This window comes from Balaenoptera physalus (assembly GCF_965194825.1).
Source record: "Balaenoptera physalus genome assembly, chromosome: 4".
NCBI classification, from domain to species: domain Eukaryota; kingdom Metazoa; phylum Chordata; class Mammalia; order Artiodactyla; family Balaenopteridae; genus Balaenoptera; species Balaenoptera physalus.
Window position 1 is genome coordinate 71,442,294 of NC_138891.1, and position 26,163 is coordinate 71,468,456.

The 26,163-nt window shown below is 35.5% G+C and overlaps 1 protein-coding gene across 5 annotated transcripts in view; it reads left to right on the forward strand.

Annotated features, from left to right (window-relative positions):
• Positions 1 to 3,563: 3,563 nt before the first annotated feature.
• Positions 3,564 to 26,163, forward strand: part of OPA1 (OPA1 mitochondrial dynamin like GTPase) — a 92,494-nt gene continuing 69,894 nt past the window's right edge. The window contains exons 1-7 of one of the 5 annotated variants that reach the window (XM_082461444.1): positions 3,575 to 3,804; positions 7,400 to 7,718; positions 8,379 to 8,475; positions 11,199 to 11,306; positions 12,359 to 12,412; positions 13,100 to 13,167; positions 21,760 to 21,870. In XM_082461444.1, the coding sequence (XP_082317570.1) occupies positions 3,773 to 3,804; positions 7,400 to 7,718; positions 8,379 to 8,475; positions 11,199 to 11,306; positions 12,359 to 12,412; positions 13,100 to 13,167; positions 21,760 to 21,870 (789 nt within the window). In that variant the 5' untranslated portion in view covers positions 3,575 to 3,772. Of the gene's footprint in view, positions 3,805 to 7,399; positions 7,719 to 8,378; positions 8,476 to 11,198; positions 11,307 to 12,358; positions 12,413 to 13,099; positions 13,168 to 21,759; positions 21,871 to 26,163 lie in introns of all 5 variants that reach the window. The other 4 variants (XM_082461442.1, XM_082461443.1, XM_082461445.1 and 1 more) reach the window with 4 other exon arrangements.

The window sequence follows — 26,163 nt, forward strand, 5'->3', positions numbered from 1 at the left end:
GAATGCAAATTTGAGATTTCTTTTTAGACCACAGGAAAAAATGACAAATGTATAAAAATCATTAAAAATAAGAAAATGATAAATATGAAAACAAAGATTAGAAGTACAATTTTAAAACTACAGCTATTCCCAGGTGTGGTTGGGTGGGATAAACCTGATACTTCAGACACGCACACACACACACACACACTCACACACCTTCGTATCAGAGAGAGATCAGTCAAAAGAATTTAAATGGAGCTGTCTAGTAGGCAGGATAATGCCTCCCACAAAGAAGTCCACATCCTAATCCCTGGAACTTGTGAATATGGCAAAGGGGAATTAAGGATGCAGTTGAAATTAAGGTTGTTAATCATTTGACTTTAAAATAGGAAGGTAATTCTAGATTATATGGGTGGACCAATGTAATCACAAGGGTCCCTAAATGTGGAAGAGGGAGAATAGTTAGTGTCAGAGCGATGCTGTTAGGAAGACTCAGGCAGCTATTGCTGGCTTTAAAGGCAGAAATGAGCCAGAGCCAAGGAATGCGGGCAGCCGCTAAAAGCTGGAAAAGGCAAAACAAACAGGCAAAACGGATTCTTCCCTAGATCCCCCAGAAAGAATCCAGCACTATAGACATTTTGTTTTTAGCCCAGTGAGACCCATTTCTTACTTCTGACCTCCAGACTTGTTTGGAGTAATTTATTACAGCAGCCACAGGAAACTAATACACCTGGAATAACTTCTACACAGCACATAGGCTATTTGCCTTTCATAGTCATTCTCTGCTCTTCATTTTTACACTGATGAGACTGCCTGTCAAATGCATTTCATTTCCCTTCTTGTATTATTTTTACAAGAATCATATGATACAGTTTAAAACTTTTATAATGAAAACTTTTAAACACACACAAAGTGAACAGAAAAGTATATAAATGAATTGTGTGTATATATAATGACTCATATCCACCACCCAGCTTCCACAATTATCAACATTTTGTTATTCTTGTTGCATTTAATCTCCCTGCTTCAACCTTCCTCACTCGATTATTTTTTATAGATTTATGCAAAATGTAAATGTGCATATCTGAAATTTGAAATGCACAAATCTTAGCTGTACATTTTGATAAATGGATACATCCAGGTCATCCAGACTCCTATCATATGAACATTTCCATCTCCCTAGAAAGTACCCCAATATTCCTTTCCCACTCCCAACACCTATTTTCCATGTTCTAGAACATCACATGAACGAAACATCCTCTTTTGAGTTCAGCATGTCTGTTAGACTCATTCATGTTGTTACCTGTATTGATAATTCATTCCTGTTTGTTGTTGAGTAGTATTTCCTTGTATAAATTTGCTTATCCATTTTCTTGTTGATGAACATTTGGTTTGGTTCCAGTTCTTGGCTACTGTAAATAAAGCTGCTGGGACATTTTTATACAAACCTTTTTTGCATACATGTGTTTTTATTTCTCTTAGATAAATCCCTAAGAGTGGAATTGTTGGACCAAAGGGGAGGTGTATGTTTAGCTTTGTAAGAAACTGTCATATATTTTTCCAAAGTGGTTGTACCATTTTACATACCCATCAGCAGTGCCTGAGAGTTCTTCATCAAACTTGGTATTGTCATTCTTTTTCATTTTAGCAGCTTAGTGGAGATATATTGGGATCTTGTGGTTTTAATTTGCATTTCCCTGATGACTAATAACATTGTGCACTTCATTTATGTGTTCTTTAGTTATTTATGTATATCTTCCTTTGTTCAGTGTTTGTTTGAATTTTTTTTGCCCATTTTTAATTGGGTTGTGCCTTAGTCAATTAGGGCTGCTATAACAAAATGCCATAAACTGGGTAGCTTATAAAGAACAGAAATTTATTTTTCATAGTTCTGGAGGCTGGACAGTCCAAGATCAAGGTGCCAGCATGGTCTCTTTCTAGTCGGTGAGATCCTCCAACCTCTGCCTCCGTCTTCACATTGCCTTCTCCTCTGTGTGTACCTGTGGCATCTTCCTCTTGTAAGGATACATGTACTGGCATTTAGGGCCCACCTGGATAATGTAAAATATTGTACTATTCACATCTCAAGATCCTTAATATAACATCTGCAAAGGCCCTTTTTCCAAATAAGGTAACAATTACAAGTTCCAAGGATTAGGACCTGATATCTGCACAGGTGTTTTTGCAAATATATAGCACCACAATTATTTTTTTATATTCACCTTGTATTCTGAGACTCTTCTTACCTCATTAATTATATCTAGTAGCTTATTTTTTCTTATTGATTTCTTAAGGTTTTCAATGTGAACAATCATTTGAAAATGTTATGCCTTATATTTCTTTTTTTTAAAATTAATTAATTAATTTATTTATTTTTGGCTGTGTTGGGTCTTCGTTTCTGTGCAAGGGCTTTCTCTAGTTGCGGCGAGTGGGGGCCACTCTTCATCACGGTGCGCGGGCCTCTCACTATCGCGGCCTCTCTTGTTGTGGAGCACAGGCTCCAGACGCGCAGGCTCAGTAGTTGTGGCTCACGGGCCTAGTTGCTCTGCGGCATGTGGGATCTTCCCAGACCAGGGCTCGAACCCGTGTCCCCTGCATTGTCAGGCAGATTCTCAACCACTGCGCCACCAGGGAAGCCCTATATTTCTTTTCCTTGCATTATTTCACTGCATGTAATACTTTTAGTCTTAAAATATAAACATTATAAAATAATGTGGATTTAATCATTTGTAAACAATTTCAAGTTCTTGCACAGTTTCCCAAAGGTTAATGTGATTCAGTTTGGGATTTCCCTGGAGGTCCAATGGTTAAGACTCCACGCTTCCATTGCAGGGGAATTAAGATCCCGCATGCAGCAGCCAAGAAATAAAAAAGTTTTTTAAAAAGTGATTCAGTTTCACCTGGCAATATGGAGTTGTTGGAGGCTTTGACAACAGCAATTTCAACAAATTAGTGTGATTAAAAGCCAGATGAAAGCCGGTTAAGGAGTAAATGAACAAAATCATTTTTGACGCCTTTATAAACTGCACAAGCTTGTACCAAGCTCTTAGGTCTCCTAATTCATGACCCCTCTTAGATCTGACCTTCAGAGATTCTAAAGCATTTAACTTGTCCAGTACTTCTCCAGCCTCCGGAGATTGCTCTAAGGATATGAAAGTACTTCGTAAACAAAGAGGCCAAACAAAGGAGAAGGGCAAAGGGGCAGCCGTGGGTTTTCATTACTCTATTCGATTACTCTATCCGTGTACTGTATTCATTTTGTATTCCCTAGGCTCCTCTATGCTCCTGCAATACCAAATTTTCTAAATGGTAGCCACCCAGTAAGAATTTATCACTCCGTATTTCTCGCCCTTCAGCCCCTGGCCCCACACCTCGACCCCTCCCCTCCCCAAGTCTTTAACCAGAGAGGCACGACTTCACCATGCCACTCTGGAAACAAAAAGGGCGGGGCGGGGCGGGGCGGGGCGGGGTGGGGAGAGGGGAGGGGAGGGGAAAATACTGTGGTTTCTACAGAGGCTTTGAGCGCATGCGTGAGTCCTCCCCCGGACCGTTTGTGCTGCCCTCCTAGGAAGGGGCGGGGGGTGGAGGTTTGCCGGACGGACCGAGTACGGGTGCCGAGCAGGCTCTCACGGAAGTCCATTCGCCATTGGGAGGTCCGCAGTGGGTGCTCTGTGCCCTTGTTGCCGAGGGCCTCTTCTTGGGTCATTCCTGGAGTAGGAGCCGGACTGGGGCTGACACCGGAGCTCCCCACTGGCCGCCTCGGCGCCTGTGTGACCTCCTCGCCGGCGGGATGTGGCGACTACGCCGGGCTGCCGTGGCCTGGTAAGTGCGGGCTCCGACCTGGCCCCGTTATTTCTGGGGCCTCCAGAAAACGAGGTTGTCCCATCACTACATCCAGAATGTGCAGGTAACTCTCAGGCCAAGCAGAGAGCAGTTGGAGGATTCCGGGATATTTTTGAGGACCCGGAGTGACAAGAGCCCTGACTAGGTTACCTGGGTGCTGGCCCCCGTACCTGGCCCCTGTCCGTGTTCCTATGCCCCTCGGAAGATTCTGGGCGCTTTTCAGTCTTGGCCTTTTCTATGTCCTTTTGTGCCTGCCCCTTTCACTCTTCTATCCTCGCTCTTATCTCTGTCTCTGGTGGCTTCTTCTGTCCGGGCTCTATGACTCTAACCATGTGTCACCCTTGCCGCGTCTCTTAATTCTCACTGTCTTTTTCTTCTACCTGCACGCCAGCTTACATTGCTTTTGCAGGTACCTGAGCTCTTCTCTCGGGGTGAAGGGGACTCTGCCTCTTTCCTTAGTACGCTGAGTGAACATGATTTGGAGTCAGATCTGGAGCGGTGACGCATACATGTAGTATCAGAGATGGTGATCAGAGATGGTGATTAGAGATATTCTCTTAATAGCAGCTTTTTTCAGTGTTTAGGAAGGGAGACTTGCTTTTTGGATGTGAGGTGGTGAATGTAGCACCACCTTTCTAATCACTGTGTTAGTGTTGCCCTGGTCTGTGTTAATCCTAAACCGAAAATCATAGAAGTATTTACATTTCTATGGGTTACTATGTGCATTTTAATGAAATTAAATTTGACTTTAATCTTTACACGTAGCTGTGTTCTAGTATCCTTAGATATCTTCAGGTTTAACTCATTGTTGCAGGCATTTGATAAGTAACATACATCAAGCAAGGTTGGAAAAACTTGGTTTTCCTGAATTAACTCAGTCTCTAAACACCTGTCTTGAATTTTTTTCGGAATGTTTTAAGTGGTGTAATTTATAGTGTTTATAAGTGATGGGATCCATTTGTTTTATGAAGGTTAATTTGAGTCTAAATTTAGAACTGAATGGCATACAATAGTTGAAGTTTCAGTCAATTAGAATAATTGAATAAGTTACTTCTAATGTCATGGAATTTTAATTTCTGAGTAAATCCCCAGCCCTTGGTACTGAACTAAGTTATTTACAACCTTTTTATTTCTACTCAGTATTTACTGGGGAAATATATCTAATTTTCTTTAAATAAGAAAAGACTTTGCAGAAAATAGCGTACTTTGTTGGAGCAATTAAGATATGTAGGAAAAACTTTAAAAATTGAGTTTCCAATCGACTAATTATCAACTGATAATTGTTTATTCAATTGGATGCTGTCAGCTAAATTGTTTCTAAAGTTACTATTGACTCTGTAGTCATGGCTTAAAATGTCTTATGTTGATAGCACCGTTTAGCTGCCTGCAGAAGTAGAGATGCGGACGGTCAGATGCCCCAAGTTCTGGAGTTTGTCTTTTGATGTAGCTCCTATGCATGTTATGGAGTACATTTAAATTCTTACTCTTTAATAAATAAACATTCTTTGACATATATATCTAAATATGTGCTCATAGACATGTCAGAAAACCAATGACCAACATTTATTTAGGTGCAATAAATATTTGCATAAAATTGTTGAAAAAATAATAACATGCTAGGAAACAGTACATAGGTTAAAAGCAGATGATGGATGAGTGTGAATAGATGATTTCTGGGGTTGGGGTCGGGGAGCCTTGTTTTGCATCACATTTGATTTTTAGTTTGGCCTAATACAGAAGTATATATTCAAATTCCTTTTCCACTATTCACTAGTCATTCTACCTTAGGCAAGAAACAGTTAAAAAAAGCAAGTTGGTAAAATAAGGATACTTAACCTTACTGGGTTTTTCTGAGAGTTAACAGTAGCATTTGTGTAAACATTTGACATAATGCCTGGCAGTTAGATACCCCTTTCCCCTCACTGTCCTTCGTCACAACATTATTTCAATGTTCCTTGATTCCTATTCCTTAAGATATTTCTACTCCCGTGTAATTAAATGAATTACAAATTTATTCCTTAGTATGGGGCCTGGCCCATAGTAAGCACTATGACTGTGTGTTGAATAAGATAATCAGGCGTATGTTTGTTGGTAGGAGACTTTCATTCTCTGCCAGGAAGAACAGGAGGAAAGAGCTCAGATAGTAACATGTGCATTTAGATTTTTTTCTCTTTGGGGTGTTCCCCCCCTCCTTTCTTTCTTTCTTTTTCTGGGGAGCCAGGTACATGAGGTGTTAATAATTTTTCCTTAATTTCCATTCCTGGACCGTCTCAGGATTGTGAAACATAGATGAGAGGGCAAAGAATAGATGTTATAAGCTACTGACACTTTTGTGCTTAAAAGTAAAAGTTTACACGCCTTTTTTTGTATAGGTGCATCCATAATTCACATTTATTTTCATACCACCATTTTAGCCTAGCGTTACATGAAATCTTTTCGTACATCTACATGGTCTTCGTATTTATCACTTTAATGGCTATACACAGTATTCTCTTTTGTTTATGTACCATAGTTTATAAATTTATGTTCTTAATGTTAGATATTAAGTGGTAACAATTTTTGCTATTACAGCACATCTTTTTTTCCAGTTTTATTGAGGTATAATTGACATACAGCACTGTATAGGTTTAAGGCGTACAGCATAGTGATTTGACTTATATACATCATGAAATGATGACCACAGTAAGTTTAGTGAACAGCCATCGTCTCATATAGATACAAAATTAAAGAAATAGAAAAAAATATTTTTTATGATGAGAATTCTTAGGATTTACTGTCTTAACAACTTTCATATATAACATACAGCCTGTTAATTGTATTTATCATGTTGTACATTACAGTCTTAGTATTTATTTCTCTTAGAACTCTAAATTTGTACCTTTTGACTGCCTTCATTCAATTCCCCTTTCTGCCACCCCCTTCCTCTGGTAACCACAAATCTGATCTTTTTTCTATGTGTGTTTGTTTGTTTGTTTGTGAAGTATAATTGACCTACAACACTGTGTTAGTTCCTATTACACAACATGGTGATTTGGTATTTCTGTACCATTTCAAAATGATTACCATGATGAGTTTAGTTCGGATATGTCACTATACAAAGATATTTTCTTTTCAACTTTACTGACAGCAAATAGCTGTCAGTAGTTAATAAAATAAGTCTCTGCCTTTTTTGTTTTCAGTTTTGATTTCTTGGACCAAGATCATAGCCCACATATAGTAAATTAGGGGACAGGCTCTGGAGTCCCACTGCCTAGGTTTGAATCCCTCCTTTACTCCTTATGTCAGTGGGGACTTCAGCAACTTACTTATGTCTGTCCGCCTTTTCCTCGTTGGTAAAATGGGGACGATACTAGTACTTTTATCATAGGATTATCAGCAGGATCAAATGAGTTAGTTCCTGCTGCAGGAGTGCCTGGCACACAGTAAATGGTTAGTAACTGTGGGCTATCGTAAGGCACAGTGTGATTGGTCATGTGTGCCTGTGTGTTTTCCCTTTTGCATATTGCTCTTTTATATCGTTTCCTTTGCATTGTTTCCCCATCTGATCTTTCTCCCACACCTATTTTTCTTTCAGTGAGGTCTGCCAGTCCTTAGTGAAACACAGCTCTGGAACAAAAGGAAGCTTACCACTACAAAAACTGCATCTGGTTTCACGAAGTATTTATCATTCGCATCATCCTATCTTAAAGCTTCAAAGACCCCACTTCAGGACCTCATTTCAGCAGTTCTCCTCTCTAACTAACCTTCCTTTACGTAAACTGAAACTTTCTCCAATTAAATATGGTTACCAGCCCCGCAGAAATTTTTGGCCAGCGAGATTAGCTGCAAGACTCTTAAAACTTCGGTATCTCATACTCGGATCTGCTGTTGGGGGTGGCTATACCGCCAAAAAGGTGAGTTTAACTTCCCTACTGCTTTTCCAGTTATGCCAGCATGATTGTTTTAAGGTTTCTTAGCATATGTCGTTTTTCTTTAGTGCAGTAGAATGTAATTAGATGTTTAAACATTTATTGTGTGTCTCTATTATGTGCTAAATTGTTTTAATGGTGCTAATAGGAAAATGCTCTCTGAGTCTTAGTTATTATAAGAGATGAAAATGGCCTAAGGGAAGGAGCACTGGTCTGGGAGTAAGAACACTTAGGTTTGATTTTCAGCTTTGCCATTTAGTAGCACAGGCAGGGAAGTAAGTGGCATGCTCATGCAACTACTTGGTAGCAGCTCTGGGACCAAAGGTGGGGTATCCTGATCCCTGGTCTGTCTTCCTTGTATTCCTCAGTGTTGTTTAAAGCCACATCATGAAACCCATTTGAAATAGGAGTACATTTTGAATTTTTCCATTTTCTGTATTTAGTAAAGGAACATTTACATGTTTTATATGCTTGTCTGCTAATTTATTTTTAGAAGAGCAGAGGCCACTTTGTTTCTAAAAATTTTGAACATAATACATTGCTCTTAGTAGCTTAGCATGTTTTAACAAAATAAATTTAAATAGTTTTTTTAATCTTTTATATGGCATTCAGATCATTTGATTGGCATACTTTCTTATCTTTTAGACTTTTGATCAGTGGAAAGACATGATACCTGACCTTAGTGACTATAAATGGATTGTGCCTGACATTGTATGGGAGATTGATGAGTATATCGATTTGGGTTTGTATCAACATTAAAATACTTTTTTTGGTTGTATCTTTAGGAAAGAGAAATAGTTGTACTGAGATAGCTCCTTAACTCTAAGTTTAAGGTTGTAGCAGTTGTTTTTTTTTTTTTTGACATCTTTATTGGAGTATAATTGCTTTACAATGGTGTGTTAGTTTCTGCTGTATAACAAAGTGAATCCTGTGTACGTATACATATATCCCCATATCTCCTCCCTCTTAAGTCTCCCTCCCACTCTCCCTATCCCACCCCTTCAGGTGATCACAAAGCAGTGAGCTGATCTCCCTGTGCTATGCAGCTGCTTCCCACTAGCTATCTATTTTACATTTGGTAGTGTATATATGTTAGTACTACTCTCTCACTTCGTCCCAGCTTACCCTTCCCCCTCCCCGTGTCCTCAAGTCCATTCTCTACATCTGCGTCTTTATTCCTGTCCTGCCCCTAGGTTCATTAGAAGCTTTTTTTTTTTTTTTAGATTCCATATATATGTATTAGCATACGGTATTTGTTTTTCTCTTTCTGACTTACTTCACTGTGTATGACAGACTCTAGGTCCATCCACCTCACTACAAATAACTAGTTTCATTTCTTTTTATGGCTGAGTAATATTCCATTGTATATATGTGCCACATCTTCTTTATCCATTCATCTGTCGATGGACACTTAGGTTGCTTCCATGTCCTGGCTATTGTAAATAGAGCTGCAATGAACATTGTGGTACATGACTCTTTTTGAATTATGGTTTTCTCAGGGTATATGTCCAGTAGTGGGATTGCTGGGTCATATGGTCATTCTATTTTTAGTTTTTTAAGGAACCTCTATACTGTTCTCCATAGTGGCTGTATCAATTTACATTCCCACCAACAGTGCAAGAGGGTTCCCTTTTCTCCACACCCTCTCCAGCATTTATTGTTTGTAGATTTTTTTTTTTTATACAGCAGGTTCTTATTAGTTATCCATTTTATACGCATTAGTGTATATATGTCAATCCCAATCTCCCAATTCATCACACCACCATGTTTGTAGATTTTTTGATGATGGCCTGTTGTAGCAGTTTTATTTTAATGATAAAAGTAATAGAATAGCAGAAAAAAATAGGTAAGAAAAAAAATTATCCACTAGTTCATCAGTTTAACACAGCTGCCATGATCCTTAGGGATCAGTTTCTTTTAATTGTACCTATTTTGTGTATGTGGTTAATATTTTACTTTCCTTTTTAAGAATTATATAGTCATAGTGAACATTCACTTTGCTATCTTGTCTTTTGCTACCTAACACATTTGTCAGCATTTTCTACTCTGCCGAGCAGCCTTCTTGAATATCATTTTCAATGTTATATGATGTTACCCAGAACAGATGCACTGTGCTTCACCTAACTAGCTCCCTTTGATTGAGTACCTTGGTTACCTCTACTTTTTGTAACCAGGTTCCTTAAAAGCCTGCTAGTGTCCAGAGTAATTTCTCCTGTTAGTCTTTCATTGTTCCCTTTTTCAAATAATAGATAGATGAGAAAAAAAGTATATTTGCTAGTTATGATTGCCAGTAACTCATGGTGATCTTTAGAAAAAGATTTTTTCTGATGAAATTATTTTCCTCAGGTCTCTTTTTTAAGACTTTGTGTAGACATTTTTTAGACTTTAGCTTAGGTGTATACGGGGGTGGATTTAATCTCTGCATGCACTATTCACAGCACTGTCTTAAAGATAAAATTGTTACATTGACAAAGATATTTACAGGAAAAGCACTCCTTCAAATTATTTTTCTAACGTTTATGAGAAGAGCTTTTAATGTTATGTATTCACTAGTCCCACGCTGTAGTGACTGCAAGCCTGGGTTCTGAAGCTAGACTGTCTAGGCTTAAACCTGACTCCCCCACTTTGCTGTATGTGCAGGTCCTGTTACTTAACCTCTGTGCCTCATTCCTTGTCTGTAAAATGGGGTTGATGAGAACTGTTTTGTAGCATTGACATGAAGATTAAACAAGTTAATGCTTTTATAGCACTTAGAATAAGACCTAATACATATTCTTATTTTGAGAAACTGTGTGTTTTATCTTCTCCAGAGAAAATTAGAAAAGCCCTTCCTAATTCAGAAGACACTGTAAAGTTGTACCAAATTTTGACAAAATTGTTGAGTATTTGTAAACAAAAATAAATACTTGATCACTTTGTAAATAAAGCTAGCAATAATAAAGTAATGGCTTGTCTTGGGTTCAGAGACAGTTTTTTTGAAGTGGTAACAAGTGTAGGTCTTCCTAGGGAATACAAAAGGAGAGAGAAAAGTAATGGAATTCTGTTCTTAAACTTGAACTGGGATTTCATCACTTTTTTTTGAATTCAGGTCAGGTGCTACAGAAGATATTTTTTCTTTTTTCTTTGATTCATTGCCTTTCTGCTGTGACTTCCTCCCAAAAAATACTTCTGATTCCAATCCAGTGTTAACATTTATACAGTGCTTCTGTCTCAAGGCATTTAACTTATAAATCGAAGTTAACCCTCTAAACCGTATGTTTGGTGAGTCTTTTTTAAAAATTTTCATGGCTTGTCGAAGATCATCAGAATAACACATTGTTTCAGATATACGTAGCAGTTGTAGTTGGAATAGGGAGAAAAATGGAAAAAATATTTAAATTTAAGTTTCTATATGATTATTTAAATTGTATGAATGTTTCAATAGTCAAATTCTTATTTTGAGACTACTTCTTTTCTCTTCTCCAGAGAAAATTAGAAAAGCCCTTCCTGATTCAGAGGACCTTGCAAAATTGGCACCCGACTTTGACAAGATTGTTGAAAGCCTCAGTTTATTGAAGGACTTTTTCACCACAGGTAAGGAAGGACGTGTGTTTGATCTCGTTTAAAATGTCGGGAAACACAGAGGAAAAATACTTAAAATGTATTCATTTGTTTATGTCCATCTTTTATTTATTTATTTATTATTTTAAATTAACATTTTAAAAAATAAATTTATTTATTTTGTTTATTTATTTTTGGCTGTGTTGGGTCTTCATTGCTGCACGCGGGCTTCCTCTAGTTGCGGCGAGCGGGGGCTACTCTTCCTTGCAGCAGGCGGGCTTTTCATTGCAGTGGCTTCTTTTGTTGCGGAGCACGGGCTGTAGGCACGCGGGCTTCAGTAGTTGTGGCACGTGGGCTCAGTAGTTGTGGCTCGCGGGCTCTAGAGCGTAGGCTCAGTAGTTGTGGCTCACGGGCTTGGTTGCTCCGCGGCATGTGGGCTCTTCCTGGATCAGGGCTTGAACCTGTGTCCCCTGCATTGGTAGGCGGATTCTCAGCCACTGCACCACCAGGGAAGTCCCTATTTCCATCTTTTAAATGAGGATATTTAGTACAAATAAAAGCCAGGTTTTTGATAAAAGGATAAACACGAAGTTTTGTTGCTCTGTGGTTTTACTATTTTTTTAATTTATTTTTATTTTTTGGCCGCGCCATGCGGCACACGGGATCTTAGTTCCCTGACCAGAGGTCGAACCTGTGCCCCCTGCAGTGGAAGCACGGAGTCTTAACCACTGGACCACCAGGGAAGTCCCCGTTGTTTTAATTTTTGTTTAGCCCAACAAAATGAAAATTTGCAAGAACTTAAACATGCTTGGCTTTAGTCAGTGAGGGAAAAATAAATCACTTGTTCTTGACAAGTAGATGATACTTCCTATGTGTTTGCTGTTCATAATTGCTTAGAGCCGATTTGGTGATTTTAAAACAAATTTAATTATAACGGACCATAATGAGTAGAATTTACTAAGGTTAGTTCTGGTGTATTTGCCCAATTCTGCCCTATCATGGTATAAATCTGAGGTCTCAGACATCTTTGTTTGCTCATTGTTAAATTTTACATTTCTATTTCCCCCTTTGCTGATTTTTCACAGGTCACAAATTGGTTAGTGAAGTCATAGAAGCTTCTGACCTACTTCTCTTGTTAGGTGTGTAAACAGATATTTTTGCTGATCTTAACATGCCTTTTAAATGCATCTAATAAACTAGCTGCAAATAAAATTGCAGATCAAATTTATAATATTGCTTATGCTGAATTTTAAAATGTCAGAATTATATTGGGCAAATTCATTATCCTTTAGGTGGAAATAATAAAATAATTTTTTTGTGGTAAAACTAAAATTCCTAAATATGTGTGTCTATATTATAAGATTAAAGCTATTAAAAAGAAAGTTTGCTTAACCAAAATATTTTCTTGAACCTGATCTGATTGTTTCTGATAATTGAAACGAAAGTCATTTTAGTTTGTCTCATCTGTCCTGTCACAGTTGACATTTTTAATTTAATTTTTTTACTGTATATGGTCTGTAATGGCAGTAGTGTATGGCTGAACTGTAAGTACTCTCATGTAAAATAATCCTTATCAAAGATAGCCTTATTTTTTATTGTAATTTTCAGTGATATTTTAAAAAATCTGTTAAACATGTCCTATAATGGTTTTGAAAATATTTTTCCTTAGGTTACCACTGCATTCCTTAAAATAAGAATAGCTTTCCCAAAAGTGATTTTTGCTCTAAAAATCCTTTTATCTTTCAACCGACTAAACATAATTTGGAATTTAGTTTAGGCTATTGACTTCAGTGGAGAATTTAAAGGACTGCATATTTATCTTTAAGGTTCACCTGGAGAAACAGCATTTAGAGCGACAGATCCCGGGTCTGAAAGTGACAAGCGTTATAGAAAGGTACGTATAAAGGAGCATTCTTCACATAGATAGTCTTGAAAGATTTTTAAAAGTTTTTACCTACCCTGGAAGATCTGAAAATGGTAACATCCGAGAAGCAAACATAAAAGCATCCAGTGGAGGTATTGTTATTATTCTTGGTACAAAATTCAAGGTATTATTCAGCAGTTCTGGAAATATAATTGGAGAAGCTAGTTTCCCTCAAATATGTCTGTGAAATATTAGTTTCCAGGGTTGTCCCCAACAAAGGGTTTTGTTGTTAAATATGTGTGGGGGAAAGCTGGTATAAATAAAACAAACAGGCTTCTTTTCTTTTCCCTAGGATTTCTCAGACCTTAATATATGCATGTGCATTGTGAATCTCTAAGAGAAGTCAAAGTGTGCAGGGTTTTCCAGATTTATTTAGCAACAAAATCCTTTTTCCATGAATACCTTTTAGGGACTAATGTTTCATGATATACAGTTAGGGGAAATATTAAGGGAGTAGCAAGTTTGTTACTAAGGGATAAATAGACTTCTGTTACATTGATAGTCAACAGAATTACGTATGGGGTTATTTAGGATATGTTAATTTCAATTCATGCATTAAAACCCATATGAAACTTTTAGGAGAATTGCTGATGTAGAATAACATGCATTGTTGTGTATTTATATTCATATGTTAACCTGATATTGTCTTACTCTTCACTTTTTTCATCTTTTGAAATTAGTAAGATAACTGATTCCTTGGAAGTTTTTTTTTTTTTTTAATAATAACCTAGATAAATAAATATCTGGAAAAAATACTCCATGAACATTTAAAAATTAAATGATGAAGGTTATTATGGTTTTAAATCATTGAGGTAAATTATTTTATGTTTTTTGGGGAAGCAGGAAGAAAGTAATTCCTATGTGTAGATTTCCATCTTGTTTCCTGTCCTTCAACTTTGAGCTTTTTACATGATATTCCAAGTTTTAATTATATTTCAAAAGATTTTTTTTCTTTTGTCTTTTAACTTGATCTTTTGGAGAAAACATTTTTCAAAATGTGTGTGTATACGTCTGTGTGTGTTTGCCTTTTAACTTGATCATTTTTGATACCTTTTCCACTGGCATTATTTTAACCAAGAGATACCCTTGACTATACATGCTACTGGGAAGAAAAATTTGAATAGAAATTAGCCTATGATGCACAGCTTATTTTGAGCCAAGCCCTTGGCCCTTAATGCAGATAGACTTAATGTGCAGAGAAAAGCTAATCTAACTGGGGAGAAGGAACCCCTGTTACAAGTACGGTAGTATGGTTTTTGAGCGACAGGATTTCTTGTTGCCTAGATCGGTTAGGGGAGGCTTGCATCTCTCTTCTTTTCTGATATGGCCTAGGATTGTTTTGGTAAATGAGAATCCTGTTTAGGACCTGACAGATAATTCCCTTAAAATCCTGCTAAGGTGATAAATGAGTAGTAACTGATAAATGATCAAGAGGTCTGCAGTATAGAAGAAACAAGAGAACCGATCTCTGGGAATTTATTTATATTTACAGATTTTATTTTATACAGTAGACATGAGAGCAAATTTATTGCTTTATTTTATAATTTACTTTGCTTGAAGATAAGTGCTGTTGTAGACTATTTCTTCTTAACTTTTCCATAATTGATGGTGATTATCTTGCCCATTAAAAACGCACCAGTTATTTACAACTATTTGTCATAAATTAAGCCATTTTCATTATAGGTTAAATCAGATAGTATTAAATGCTAGTATAAATGTTTACTACACAGAAAAAGTATTTTCAACCTCAAGTAGTGGTTTTAAATTTTATTAATATGCAGCATTATGTTTTCAAGGCTTGACTGTTACCTGTGATATTTGAAAATAATGAACTACTCAGACAAGACGCAAATAAACTGATTGTAAGAGACTTGTCTGTAAGTTGATGGTTGAATGTAAGCATGGAAAGGGAGACCTTAGCAGAAGCCTTTTTGAAATTATTCTAAAGCATCAAATTTGAAAATTTGGGCAATAATCAGAGGTGGTAGGATGGCATCCAGAGTTCAGGTGATACCTTTTTGATTGGTTCAGTCTGGTGTCTGAGAGCCCCAAGATTTAAAATGGTGCTCATGCCTTAGCTTAATGATTGTTGGGTTTATACCAGAGTTTCTGGCTAGACTTCTATTAGAAATGTAAAAGTAAATGTGAATCAGATTTTTTTTATGTGGTAATAAATTAAAAACATTTCGACTAGAAGTAAAAAGAAAAACTTGTTCTTTCTAATAAGAGAACACATCTGGAAAAGTGCTGGCAAGTAGAGGGACAATTAGGAACCTTTCTAAGTCAACTGAAGTGAAAGTGACAGGGAGTTGCAGGAACACAGATGCCAGATTGACTTGAGTCAGGCAGAATGAACCACACAATAGACAGATTACCTGTGGTTCGCAGTCTGGGGTCACTAGACTTTTAGGTGTTCTGGAAAGTTGTGATTGAGGTCTTCAAAAAGCATGTATTCCCACATAATGCTACACAGGCTAACTAAACATCAAGTTTCTTTGATTTTGCCTGGATTTATATCTGTTCAGTTTGTGGACAGTAGTTAAGTTTATCAAAAGTTCTTGTACGTATTTTTGATAAATAAAAAGGGGAAAAATACTGAAACCACATTTTAGTAAATGCTTTTAGTTAATCAAAAATTTTTAAACTTGTGTTCACTATAGAAAAATATTAGAAAGAGCCCTTAGTGTGACCTGAATAATATTCTTGAGACCTGGAGACCTTTAGAACTACCTGAAGACAAATTCGGAATTGGAGTGGCAAGCCTTTTTTAGTGAATTAATGGACTCACCTGGTTTGTAAGTCAGTAGATTTCTGTATATCGGTCATAGTATATATAGGTGACAGGACCACTTAGTGTATCTCCTTTTTTTAGATTCAGTAACATTGTTGTGTTCTAGTGAAAATTAATTTGCTAAATGAGACATTATCTGCGCTTTTGTTCTATCATGTTTCTGATTGCTCATAAACTTCTCATAGAAGTAAGGAATATGGTCATTCTGAAGGTTACAAGCCCATTTATAATTTATAGAAAATATTTGAAGTCCAAATCATAAAAAGTATTGTTACTCTTTAAAAATAATCATTAAATAGTAATGCTCTTCCTTTCCATGTTACTGTAATTCTTATTTGTGTGGCTTTACTTATTTTATACCTACCCTCTGAAATATCTCTCTTCCCTTTTCTCTGCCTAATTTCCACTCATCCTGAAAGCCCAGTTCAGTTGTCACCTTTGTGAAGCCTTCCATAACCATTTTAGTCCCAATAATTATTCTCTTAACAATTTAAAACATTTGACAGATGAAACAGTATTTACTTTGGCTTTCATTCTTACTGTTTAATAGGCTATTTCTATCACAAAATCTCTGTTCTCAGAGCACCTAGGATAATGCTGAACTCTTAACACAATTCGTCCGTTGATTTAACTCAGTAAAAGTCTAATTTAAAGTAAGCAAATTTGATTATTGCTAACAAGAGTGGGCCCAAAGATTTTATGTAATGTATCTTTTTGCTCTGATTACCTTTGAATTTCTCCTGGCCTTCAATATTTGACAACTGTTGAGGAGAGCAAGAATGTGAAGGTAGCACTTATACTCGGAATTCTGAGTTGTAACAAAGCAGTGTTGCTTAAGTAGGACTTACATTTCTGGGATTCCTCATGCAACAAATAATGTAAACTGTGGCAAAATGAAATTCTCACAACCAGCACCATGAAATAGCTGCAGATTTAGGAAACTTAGGTTTCCTGAGCAGCTAACAATTGGCAACTATACTTGGTTAGATACTTGTTTTATTCCTTAATAATAAGCATATTGCATTTTTATGTCATTTAAAAAACATTAAATATATACTGTGTACATAACACTGTTTTTAGGTAATAATTTTTAGAACAAAGGGGATTTGGTAGAAATTGTAATATCGATAAAAACTATTGGTAATAGACTGATTTGTTCATCTCTTAAAATTATTATTTTTAGAAATTGTCCAAATAGTAAAATAGGATACGATATTTCTCAATTGGAGCAAATTAAATAATTCAAGTAGAAAGACATACTTCTTTCTGATGTCCAATAATAAACATATTTTAGTTGGCTGTAAATATCTTGAGCTGAATTATATATTACTGGGAGGGAGGAAAATAGGAAAATAGATCTTTTTAGCTAATGAAATAGCAGAATTATTCAAACTTTGAAAAGTAGTTTAGTGCCTAGGAATATTTTTTAAATGGAAGGGGAAAGAAGTCTTCACTCTCATGAAGTTCTTTTCTGGACCCAAGTTACTTTTAAAACTAATAAAGCAGGGGTTGGCAAGCTTTTCCTTAGAGGCCAGATGGTAAATATTTTAGGTTTGCAAGCCCTATGGTCTCTAGGACTACTCAGGTAGCCCACTGTACTTTGTCAGCTCCTTCTCTAAAGAGTAATTTATATTTGCCCTCCAAAATATTGTAGTTTTACCATTTTCCTTATTTAAATGTAAATTGAACGTGAAGGGTCAAAGGCACTTTGAAAATAGTGAGACTGTAGAGCTAACAGGTATCAGGTGCAGACTTTGGAGTCACACTGCCTGTATTCAGACTCTCTCCTTCCTATTTTCTGAGCTGTGTGACCTTGGATAAGTTCCTTAGCTTCTCTGAGTTTCTGGTTTCCTCTTCAGTAATAGAGGGAACCCTACCTGATAAGGGTTATTGTGAGCATTTCGTAAAGCCCTGTAGCACAAGATCTTGGCACATGATAACACTAAATAAATATTAATATGATGATAATAACAATGATGATTATTACCATCTAACACTTTGAATTATTCCATGAGTTAGCATATTAACATTATATGATTAATTTCCTCCCCTTTTCTTAATTCCTGTTGAATCTGTTCTGGGAATTGTGATAAGTGGGAAAATGGACTGTAGGGTTGATGTGTAGCTTATTTACAGAATAGGCAATTTTTAGGAAACCCAATTTGGATTTTATGCTGTAAACTTTGTATGCATTTTTAGGTAAAAGTAGGTTATCATTTAATTCATTCAAGCAGCAGACATGGGCCAAGCCCTATCCTAGATGCTGGCCATAACACATCTAACGTGTCAGGCCTTATTCTGTGTGCTAGGTATAAAAACAAACAAGGTATGGGCCCTTTAGAATACTGTTAAAAATATAGTATTGGGTTGGCCAAAAAGTTCTTTTGGGTTTTTCCATATCTTACAGAAAAACCCAAACAAACTTTTTGGCCAACCCAGTATTTTATTTTATTTTATTTTATTTTATTTTATTTTTTTTTGGCCATGCCTCCCAGGTTGCGGGATCTTAGTTCCCCAACCAAGGATCGAACCCCAGCAGTGAGAGCGCCAAGTGCCAACCACTGGACTGCCAGGGAATTCCCAAAAATATAGCATTTTAAATGTATTCACATAAGAATGAGTCATAATTTCAAGATTTAAAAAAATATTTTCTAACAAGCTTATCAACTTCTAGAGGTATTTGCAGCATTTTTAGTTGATATTTTGGTTTCTGGAGTTATCACTGATTTTCTTGGTCTGACATTATACTTTTTTAAAAACCCGAGAACACTGTACATGAAATATGGGACTATGAGAGCTGCAGTGTCAAATTGACAGTAACCAGGATATGTATAGAGAGTATTCATCTGTGGTTGTTTACAATAACTATTGTTAAAGACCACAATTAGTACATTTTTAATGTAATATATATCATTTAAAAAACAATTATGTGCTATTTCTTGAGAGAAGAATGTCTGAGCTTGGGAAAATATTTATTGAGTAAAAGTGTTCTGTTCATGTAAGGAGGCATGAACAAATGCCTCATCTTGCACAGGAGGCACACACATTTTTCCCTTCCTTATTCCACAAGCCTTAGCTTTAAAAGCTAATCCAGCTGTGCTTAGGGTGAGATTTGATGCCTAAAATTGGATAAAGGTAACCTTTTTTAGTATAGTGTATATAGCTTTTTCTGTGTCTAATTCTTGTTTTCTTCCTACTTTTTTCAGGAGGTAACAGTTAATTTCAACTACCTTCACATAAAATTGCTTCAGTAACAGACTTGGAAGGAAAGTGAGGTGTCACTAGAAAGAGAGGGTGTTTTTCTTGTAATAGATATTAGATATTTACCATACAATTTTTATGTACATATAAGTAGTGGATGAAGGAGGGGTGTTTAAGCTATGAATAAACAAGAATCCTGTGCCTGATAGACCAGCACAGTTAAGAAATGTGGAATATTTTCTCACTGCTTTGGCATTTTATAACTTATACTACTGGATGTTATGTTAATTAAAGCACAGGTACACTAATGTGTAAGCCAACATGGGAAGCCTTCTTTAAAAGGGAACTGTTCTGAGAAGTCTAAACACTTGGATGAGTAGAAGAAGTGATTATGATAAATGACTAAATGAATAAAAATGAGTTGGATTACTTTTCTTTCTGCTTGATGAAAGGCAGTGATAAAAAAAATGAAAAAAAAGGACATAAAAAATTATGGGAATGATGAGGGTAGTGAGTTGGCATTGCATTTCTTTGATAGATTTATCAATGACCATAAAAGTATTTATTTAAAAGATACATGTTAAAAGATAACCACAGATTTTTATAAATATATTTTGTACTATTGAATTTGGAAACAAATGTTGAAATTTCAGTTATGTTACTTGCCACTTTGATGTTCTCTTACTTTTCATGAAGAAATATCAACTAGTTTCATCCTTTGATTTATATAGTAAGTCAACCAGTTTCATTATGTTGGTATAACTTAATGTATTAAAACTAAGAATCAAACAAAATAAAAATCCCCCTAATTGTTTGCAAATATTTCCCTTAATTTAAAGTGCTTCACTGTAATACAGCTTTTCTATTTGTATTTATTTCTTTTCCGGTAAACTTTTTTATTTATATAAATCTTTGGATTATATAAACTAAGTTATTAAGCCTCCAGGTGAGTCTACTAATTAAAATTTGAATGTAATGTTAACCAATATTTCATTTTAAGAAACTTTATAATTGTACTATACAAAAAAATATTTTTGGCAGTTATTTTATAAAGCTGTGAAGCTATTTGAAACTCCTAATTTAGATTATTTTAATGAGTATTAGTTTTCCTAATTCTTTTTATAATAATTTTTACAACTTGGTAAAAATTGTTCTCCCAGGTAAACTATTCTTGTGCAAGTTAAAGAGTGACCTCATTCATTGGAACTTCGCCTTTTTAGGGTTTCTAACTGAGAAAATATAAGGTTCCTGACATTGTCAATTCCTAGTTGTTTTTTCTCCTACATTTCTTGAGGTTGATTATCTAATAGACAGCAATTAAAAACACTGTACAGAAAATGACATGTATTTTAGTTTCATGTCACAAGTGAATATATTATATCAGATGAACATTTCATGATTATTAAATGGAATGAATTTTAAACATAGAAATGATGATTATTTTGTGCATAGGTCCAAACTGGGTTTTGTTTTATTTTTATTTTCATAGTAACTATATTATCTCCATATCTTAATTATGTTATTTTATTGAACTTGTGCTTTAGTAATTGATATATCCTTGGTTATATTCTCAGGGGCCATTTTTATTTAATGTCAAAACAGCTCATAAAAAGCGAAAATTCAGTCAGACTACTTATTTGATGTTGTATAAAGCTAAAACAGTACCTCAAAAAATTATTTTTTAATTTGCAAAAAAAAAAAAAACCCTTAAAGTTTAATCAAGTAAGATTCTGTGCGTAGACATGTAAAATTATGAATTCATGTAAAACCTTGATTAACTTGATGCTCGAAACTACGTTTTGAAGGATCTTTATTTATTTACTTTTTGGCCATGCCACGTGGCATGTGGGATCTTAGTTCCCAGACCAGGGGTCAAACCCACGCCCCCTGCAGTGGGAGCTTGGAGTTTTAACCACTGGACCTCAAGGGAAGTCCCTTGAGGGGTCTTTAATTGAAGACATCAGATGTCAAGGAAAACAGAAGAATAATAGTTTAATAAGTGATTAAGCTATTATGTATTCTCCATTTAGTCTTATGAAACGTATGGTTGAGAATTAGAAGATTCAGACCTTTGAAATCAACACTGTTCAAAAATCAGTTTTGTTTTTTCCCCCATATGTATCAAGTCAGGAGCATACACTAGTTCGTATTGGCAATTCAAAAATAAGGGTTGAAGTATTTGTTTTCTCAATTTTTCTGTTACTAGGACATTTAGTTAACTATAGTGCCACCTTCCTTGAGCATTCCAGTTAGTCTCGGTTTTATTGTATGTTGATATTATATATCTGGCTCGTTTTATTCAGCAAACAGTCACTTATTGCATTTTCCTTTTCACTTATTAAACTATGCTGTTTTATATTTCTGAGACATAATTTTACTGAGGAGAAAAATGGAAATGTAGTACAGAACCCAGTTATATTGTGGCTCTAAAGGTGCATAACTGAGTTTCCATTTTTGTTATAAGCTATCCATTCCTCTCTGACTTACATCTGTTCCTTTCTTGTGCCCTTTGGTTTAACATTGTTCTCCTCCCCAATTTTCCTCTTCTCCTCGTTGTAAACTCATGGCAGGGTCTGCTTGGTGAGCTCATTCTCTTACAACAGCAAATTCAAGAGCATGAAGAGGAAGCACGCAGAGCCGCAGGCCAATATAGCACGAGCCATGCCCAACAGAAGCGCAAGGTGATGGATGGTTTAAGGGGGCTACTGATATGTTCACACTAATCAGCCGTTTCTACCAGGATCATGTCACCTTAATCCATTCATGGACTCCAATTATGAGAAATTATTTTTGACAAAGTAAAAATATGAAAGATAAAAGAGATATGCAATTTTCCTAGAGTAGGTAAATCCAAAATATTAAACATAGGAATTTATTTTCTGAAAATTAGATTATCTGTGAGGGTTCATGGATTTGTACTTAGATAAGAATTATGAATTGTAGTTTCCTTGGTTCAGTTATTGAGTCACCTTAAATTTGTAGCCAACTTGTCTATTCTCCAAGTTTTCATTTGTAAAATGAAAAGGGTTACTGTGAATGACCATGTTAAATTAAAGAATGAAATGTATTTGTTTCAGTTAAAATGAATCAGCAGAGAATTCTTATTTCTTACAGAAGGAAACTATTTTGACTTAACTTTGGGGCAAAGTTATTCTTAGATACTTTGATAAATTTGTATAAAGACTTTCCACATTTATTAATAAAGTCAGCACAAATTTTCACCTTGTCCACTGAAGGATTGAACATTGGAAATTTGATACAATTCTGGTCAATAAAGAACAGATTCTGATAAAACTCAGCATAACAGTATACAAATGTTTGGTTATAGGTGCAACCAAGGAATCCTTAAAGATATACGTTTGGCTGTTAGATGATCCTATAGTATAGATCCCAAGGTTAATGTTCTAAAGAGACTAGAGTCAAATGAACTGTATGTAATGATTTAAAAATTATACTCTAAGATCTTGAAATCAGCTATTTGTGTTACATATATTAGATAAGAAAAGTTTTGGAGTTAGGTGCAAATCTTATTCAGGAAAAAAAGATTCAGTCATATAATTAGTTTCCTGTAGGTTCTGATATTGAAATCAACCAATATTATAGATAATTAGTGCAATAATTCTGCTGGCTAACCCTGTCGCATTTGGTGGTGGTTAATACTTGAGAATACTCATCATAGTTTCATTTATTTTTTCAGTATCACTACCTGGCTTTTCTCAATTCCATGGCTGTGGAATCAACTCCTATATGTTGTTTAGCTTTCAGTGAATGAATTACATAGGTAGAAATAGAAAACAAGTTATTTTCCTACTTGTGTTAAACCAAGGGAGGACTTACTTTTTTTTTTTTTGGCTGCGTTGGGTCTTCGTTGCTGTGTGTGGGTTTTCTCTAGTTGTGGTGAGTGGAGGCTACTCTTCATTGCGGTGTGCAGGCTTCTCATTGCAGTGGCTTCTCTTGTTGCGGAGCACAGGCTCTATGTGCGCGGGCTCAGTAGTTGCAGCACCCAGGCCCTAGAGTGCATGGGCTTCAGTAGTTGCGGTGCATGGGCTCAGTAGTTGCGGTGTGCGGGCTCTAGGGTGCGCAGGCTTCAGTAGTTGTGGCGCGTGGGCTCAGTAGTTGTGGCTCACGGGCTCTAGAGAGCAGGCTTAGTAGTTGTGGCACACGGACTTAGTTGCTCCGCAGCATGTGGGATCCTCCCAGACCAGGCATTGAACCTGTGTCCCCTGCGTTGGCAGGCGGATTCTTAACCACTGTGCCACCAGGGAAGTCCCAAGGGAGGGCTTACTTTAAATGGTGCTTTAACATTCTCTGTTCCTCATGCTGTTGAGAGTACCATTTAAATATTGTAACAAGTTGGATGCTTAGGCTAAACCCTCTGTTCCTTAGCTTTGTTACAGAAAGAAGGGGAGGGAGCTACTGTGTTTTGGTATGTTAGTTAGGATTATGAATATAGCTCTAGTTACTAGTAGTTCTTGTTTTTTTCATAATGGTAAAATAATTTGCAATGAGTCCTATAGATCTGCTATTTTAAGATTCTAAGATACAGTTTAAGATTATTGATGTGTTATTGAATCTGATGATTTAAGCAATATCAATAGTGAATATTGTTTATTTTCTACACTGCCAAGGGTTAATGTTCATTTGGGGCCTACTTTACTAGCCTTTTTTCAGGCTTAGGGTTATCCTTCCTATTCCTAATATTTATTGGATTATCCATGTAACCCTTTTATTCCTCACTTTACACATCTGTAAAAGAGCTACTGGCAGGACTATACCTCCATCTGTTTTGTTTATTAAGGCATACTAAGTAGAGCACGAAACAGGGCTTGTTCCTGCCCACTTTGCAGTTACCTTGTGTGAAAGTAAATGAGACTAAAAACAATTTATGCTCCTCTATAATAATATCATTCCTTTTACTGTCCTTAAAGATGGTTTCCTTACTGTATCTTCCCCTTTGTTTCCCCTATAGTTAGTACACAGATGACTTTTCAGCCCTACATTGTCATAATGACCAAAATCCTAATTTGATGAGATTTTTATCATTCCAAGCATTTGAGGTTTGCTTGATGTACAAAGCTACAGCTACTTTTTGTTGCTTTTTGATCATTATTTCTTATTACACCTTGAAAATATAAGTACGCCTTCATTATTTATATCTTATTAGTAGCAGCTAATAGATTTACTCTGTATCATCTGAGCAAAGGAGCTCATGCAGAGACAGTGGATTAAGACTGCCATTGATAGGTTTGCCTCCTGTGAATATGTACACATACATAAAAATTTTTATGAGTCTTATGAATTTCTGTATTTCAGAATGCCCACAATTGCTTAGTAGGAAGAAATATTTAAAATTTAAAAATCAGGCTTGTTTTTGTGAGGAGCTAGTAAAGGTTTTTCTCTTTCAGCTTTAGCTTGTTTCTGCAGAGGGTTCCGCTCTTTCTCCATCAATTTTACAGCCCTGGAATTGTAGAAAAGCTCTGGTTTCAAGACTATTGATACCCATTTCTGTCAGGGTGAGTTTTAATTTCATAATGAAAACTAAATATATTAAACAGCAGGACAAGAACTTACTGTAAGTAGCTGAATTTTACCAGTAAAGTGCATCAAAATAAAATATACCCAGGTTGCTAGTTAAGACCTCAAATAAATGATAGACTAAGAATAGCATGTAGTATTCTCTTAAGAAAATATGTAAAGGTATCTTATCATTAATCTTTAATATTTATTTTGTGAACCTAAATGTTTTGATTTTGTTTCCTAGAAAATATTAGGTCTAATTCTTGATTCCACCATCACCTGTCTTTTATATAACAACATTAATCTTTTAATTTAACATTAAACTAAGCAGATAGGAAGTGTATTGATAAAACTGTGCATGAGTTGTTCCTAACAGTCGTGCCAGAAGGGCACATGATAAATTAAAATATTCCTAAAAATCCAAATTTATGAAAATCTTAACAGTCATTGTTACTAAATACTAATATTAGCATAAAGATTGTATTTGTAATGTTCTAATAACCTTATATCATTTTAACTCTTTATATATCCTTTTTATTTTACCAAATTATCAAGGTAACCTTTTATAGTCCTTGGCTTATAGTAAACATTCTAACTTTGTGTAATTGTATTAGTTTCTTAATTACTGCCCCAGATATAGAGAAATGTCGGATTTTCTACTGTAATTTAGGATATATTGCATGAAATCATTAAATATTCACATCTAAAACTGAAACAGTTTACACTAATATTGTTTATACTTTTCATACTAATTTAACTGCAGTTGGATGAATAGTTAACAGAACAGAGTAAATCAGAGAAACTTTCAAAATGAATTGGGAATATAATCTGCATAACAAAATTTTTATGACCATACTATTACAGTATGATGGCATGCCATATGGTCAAAATATGGAATTATATATTTCTTCATTGGCCTTTAAAATTTTGTTCTTTGGGTTGTGGGCTCCTCCCCAACGTGCTTGTTTCCTCACATTTTAGGAGACGATTAATAATTCTTGTCCATTTTACACAAACACATAGTCAAATGAAAAACACTTCTATCCACAAGTCTCTGGCAAAGTTTGTTTTACATTATCGTTTTTCTAATTACCAAATCAAATTTAGAATTTTTAGACATAGGCTTTTTAGGAAAACATGATACATACCTATCATTTCTAGCAAGTATTGTCATTTTTATTTAAAAGAATTTTGAGGGAAATTTTGATAAATTATTTGGAAGTAGGAATTAAAATCTCAAAATAACTTTATTGCATGGATAAGAGTTATTAACGTCTACCTCAATAAGCAAATCATTTAGAATGTTTTCATATATATTTGCTACCATGATGTCTTGACTGCTTAAATAGCCAATGAATAAAGATGAATAAAGATTTACATGAATTTTAACTTGATTTTTGTCTCCTATGGAATAAAATCATCTCTAAAAATTCTGAGTATCAGAAATTAGACAATTA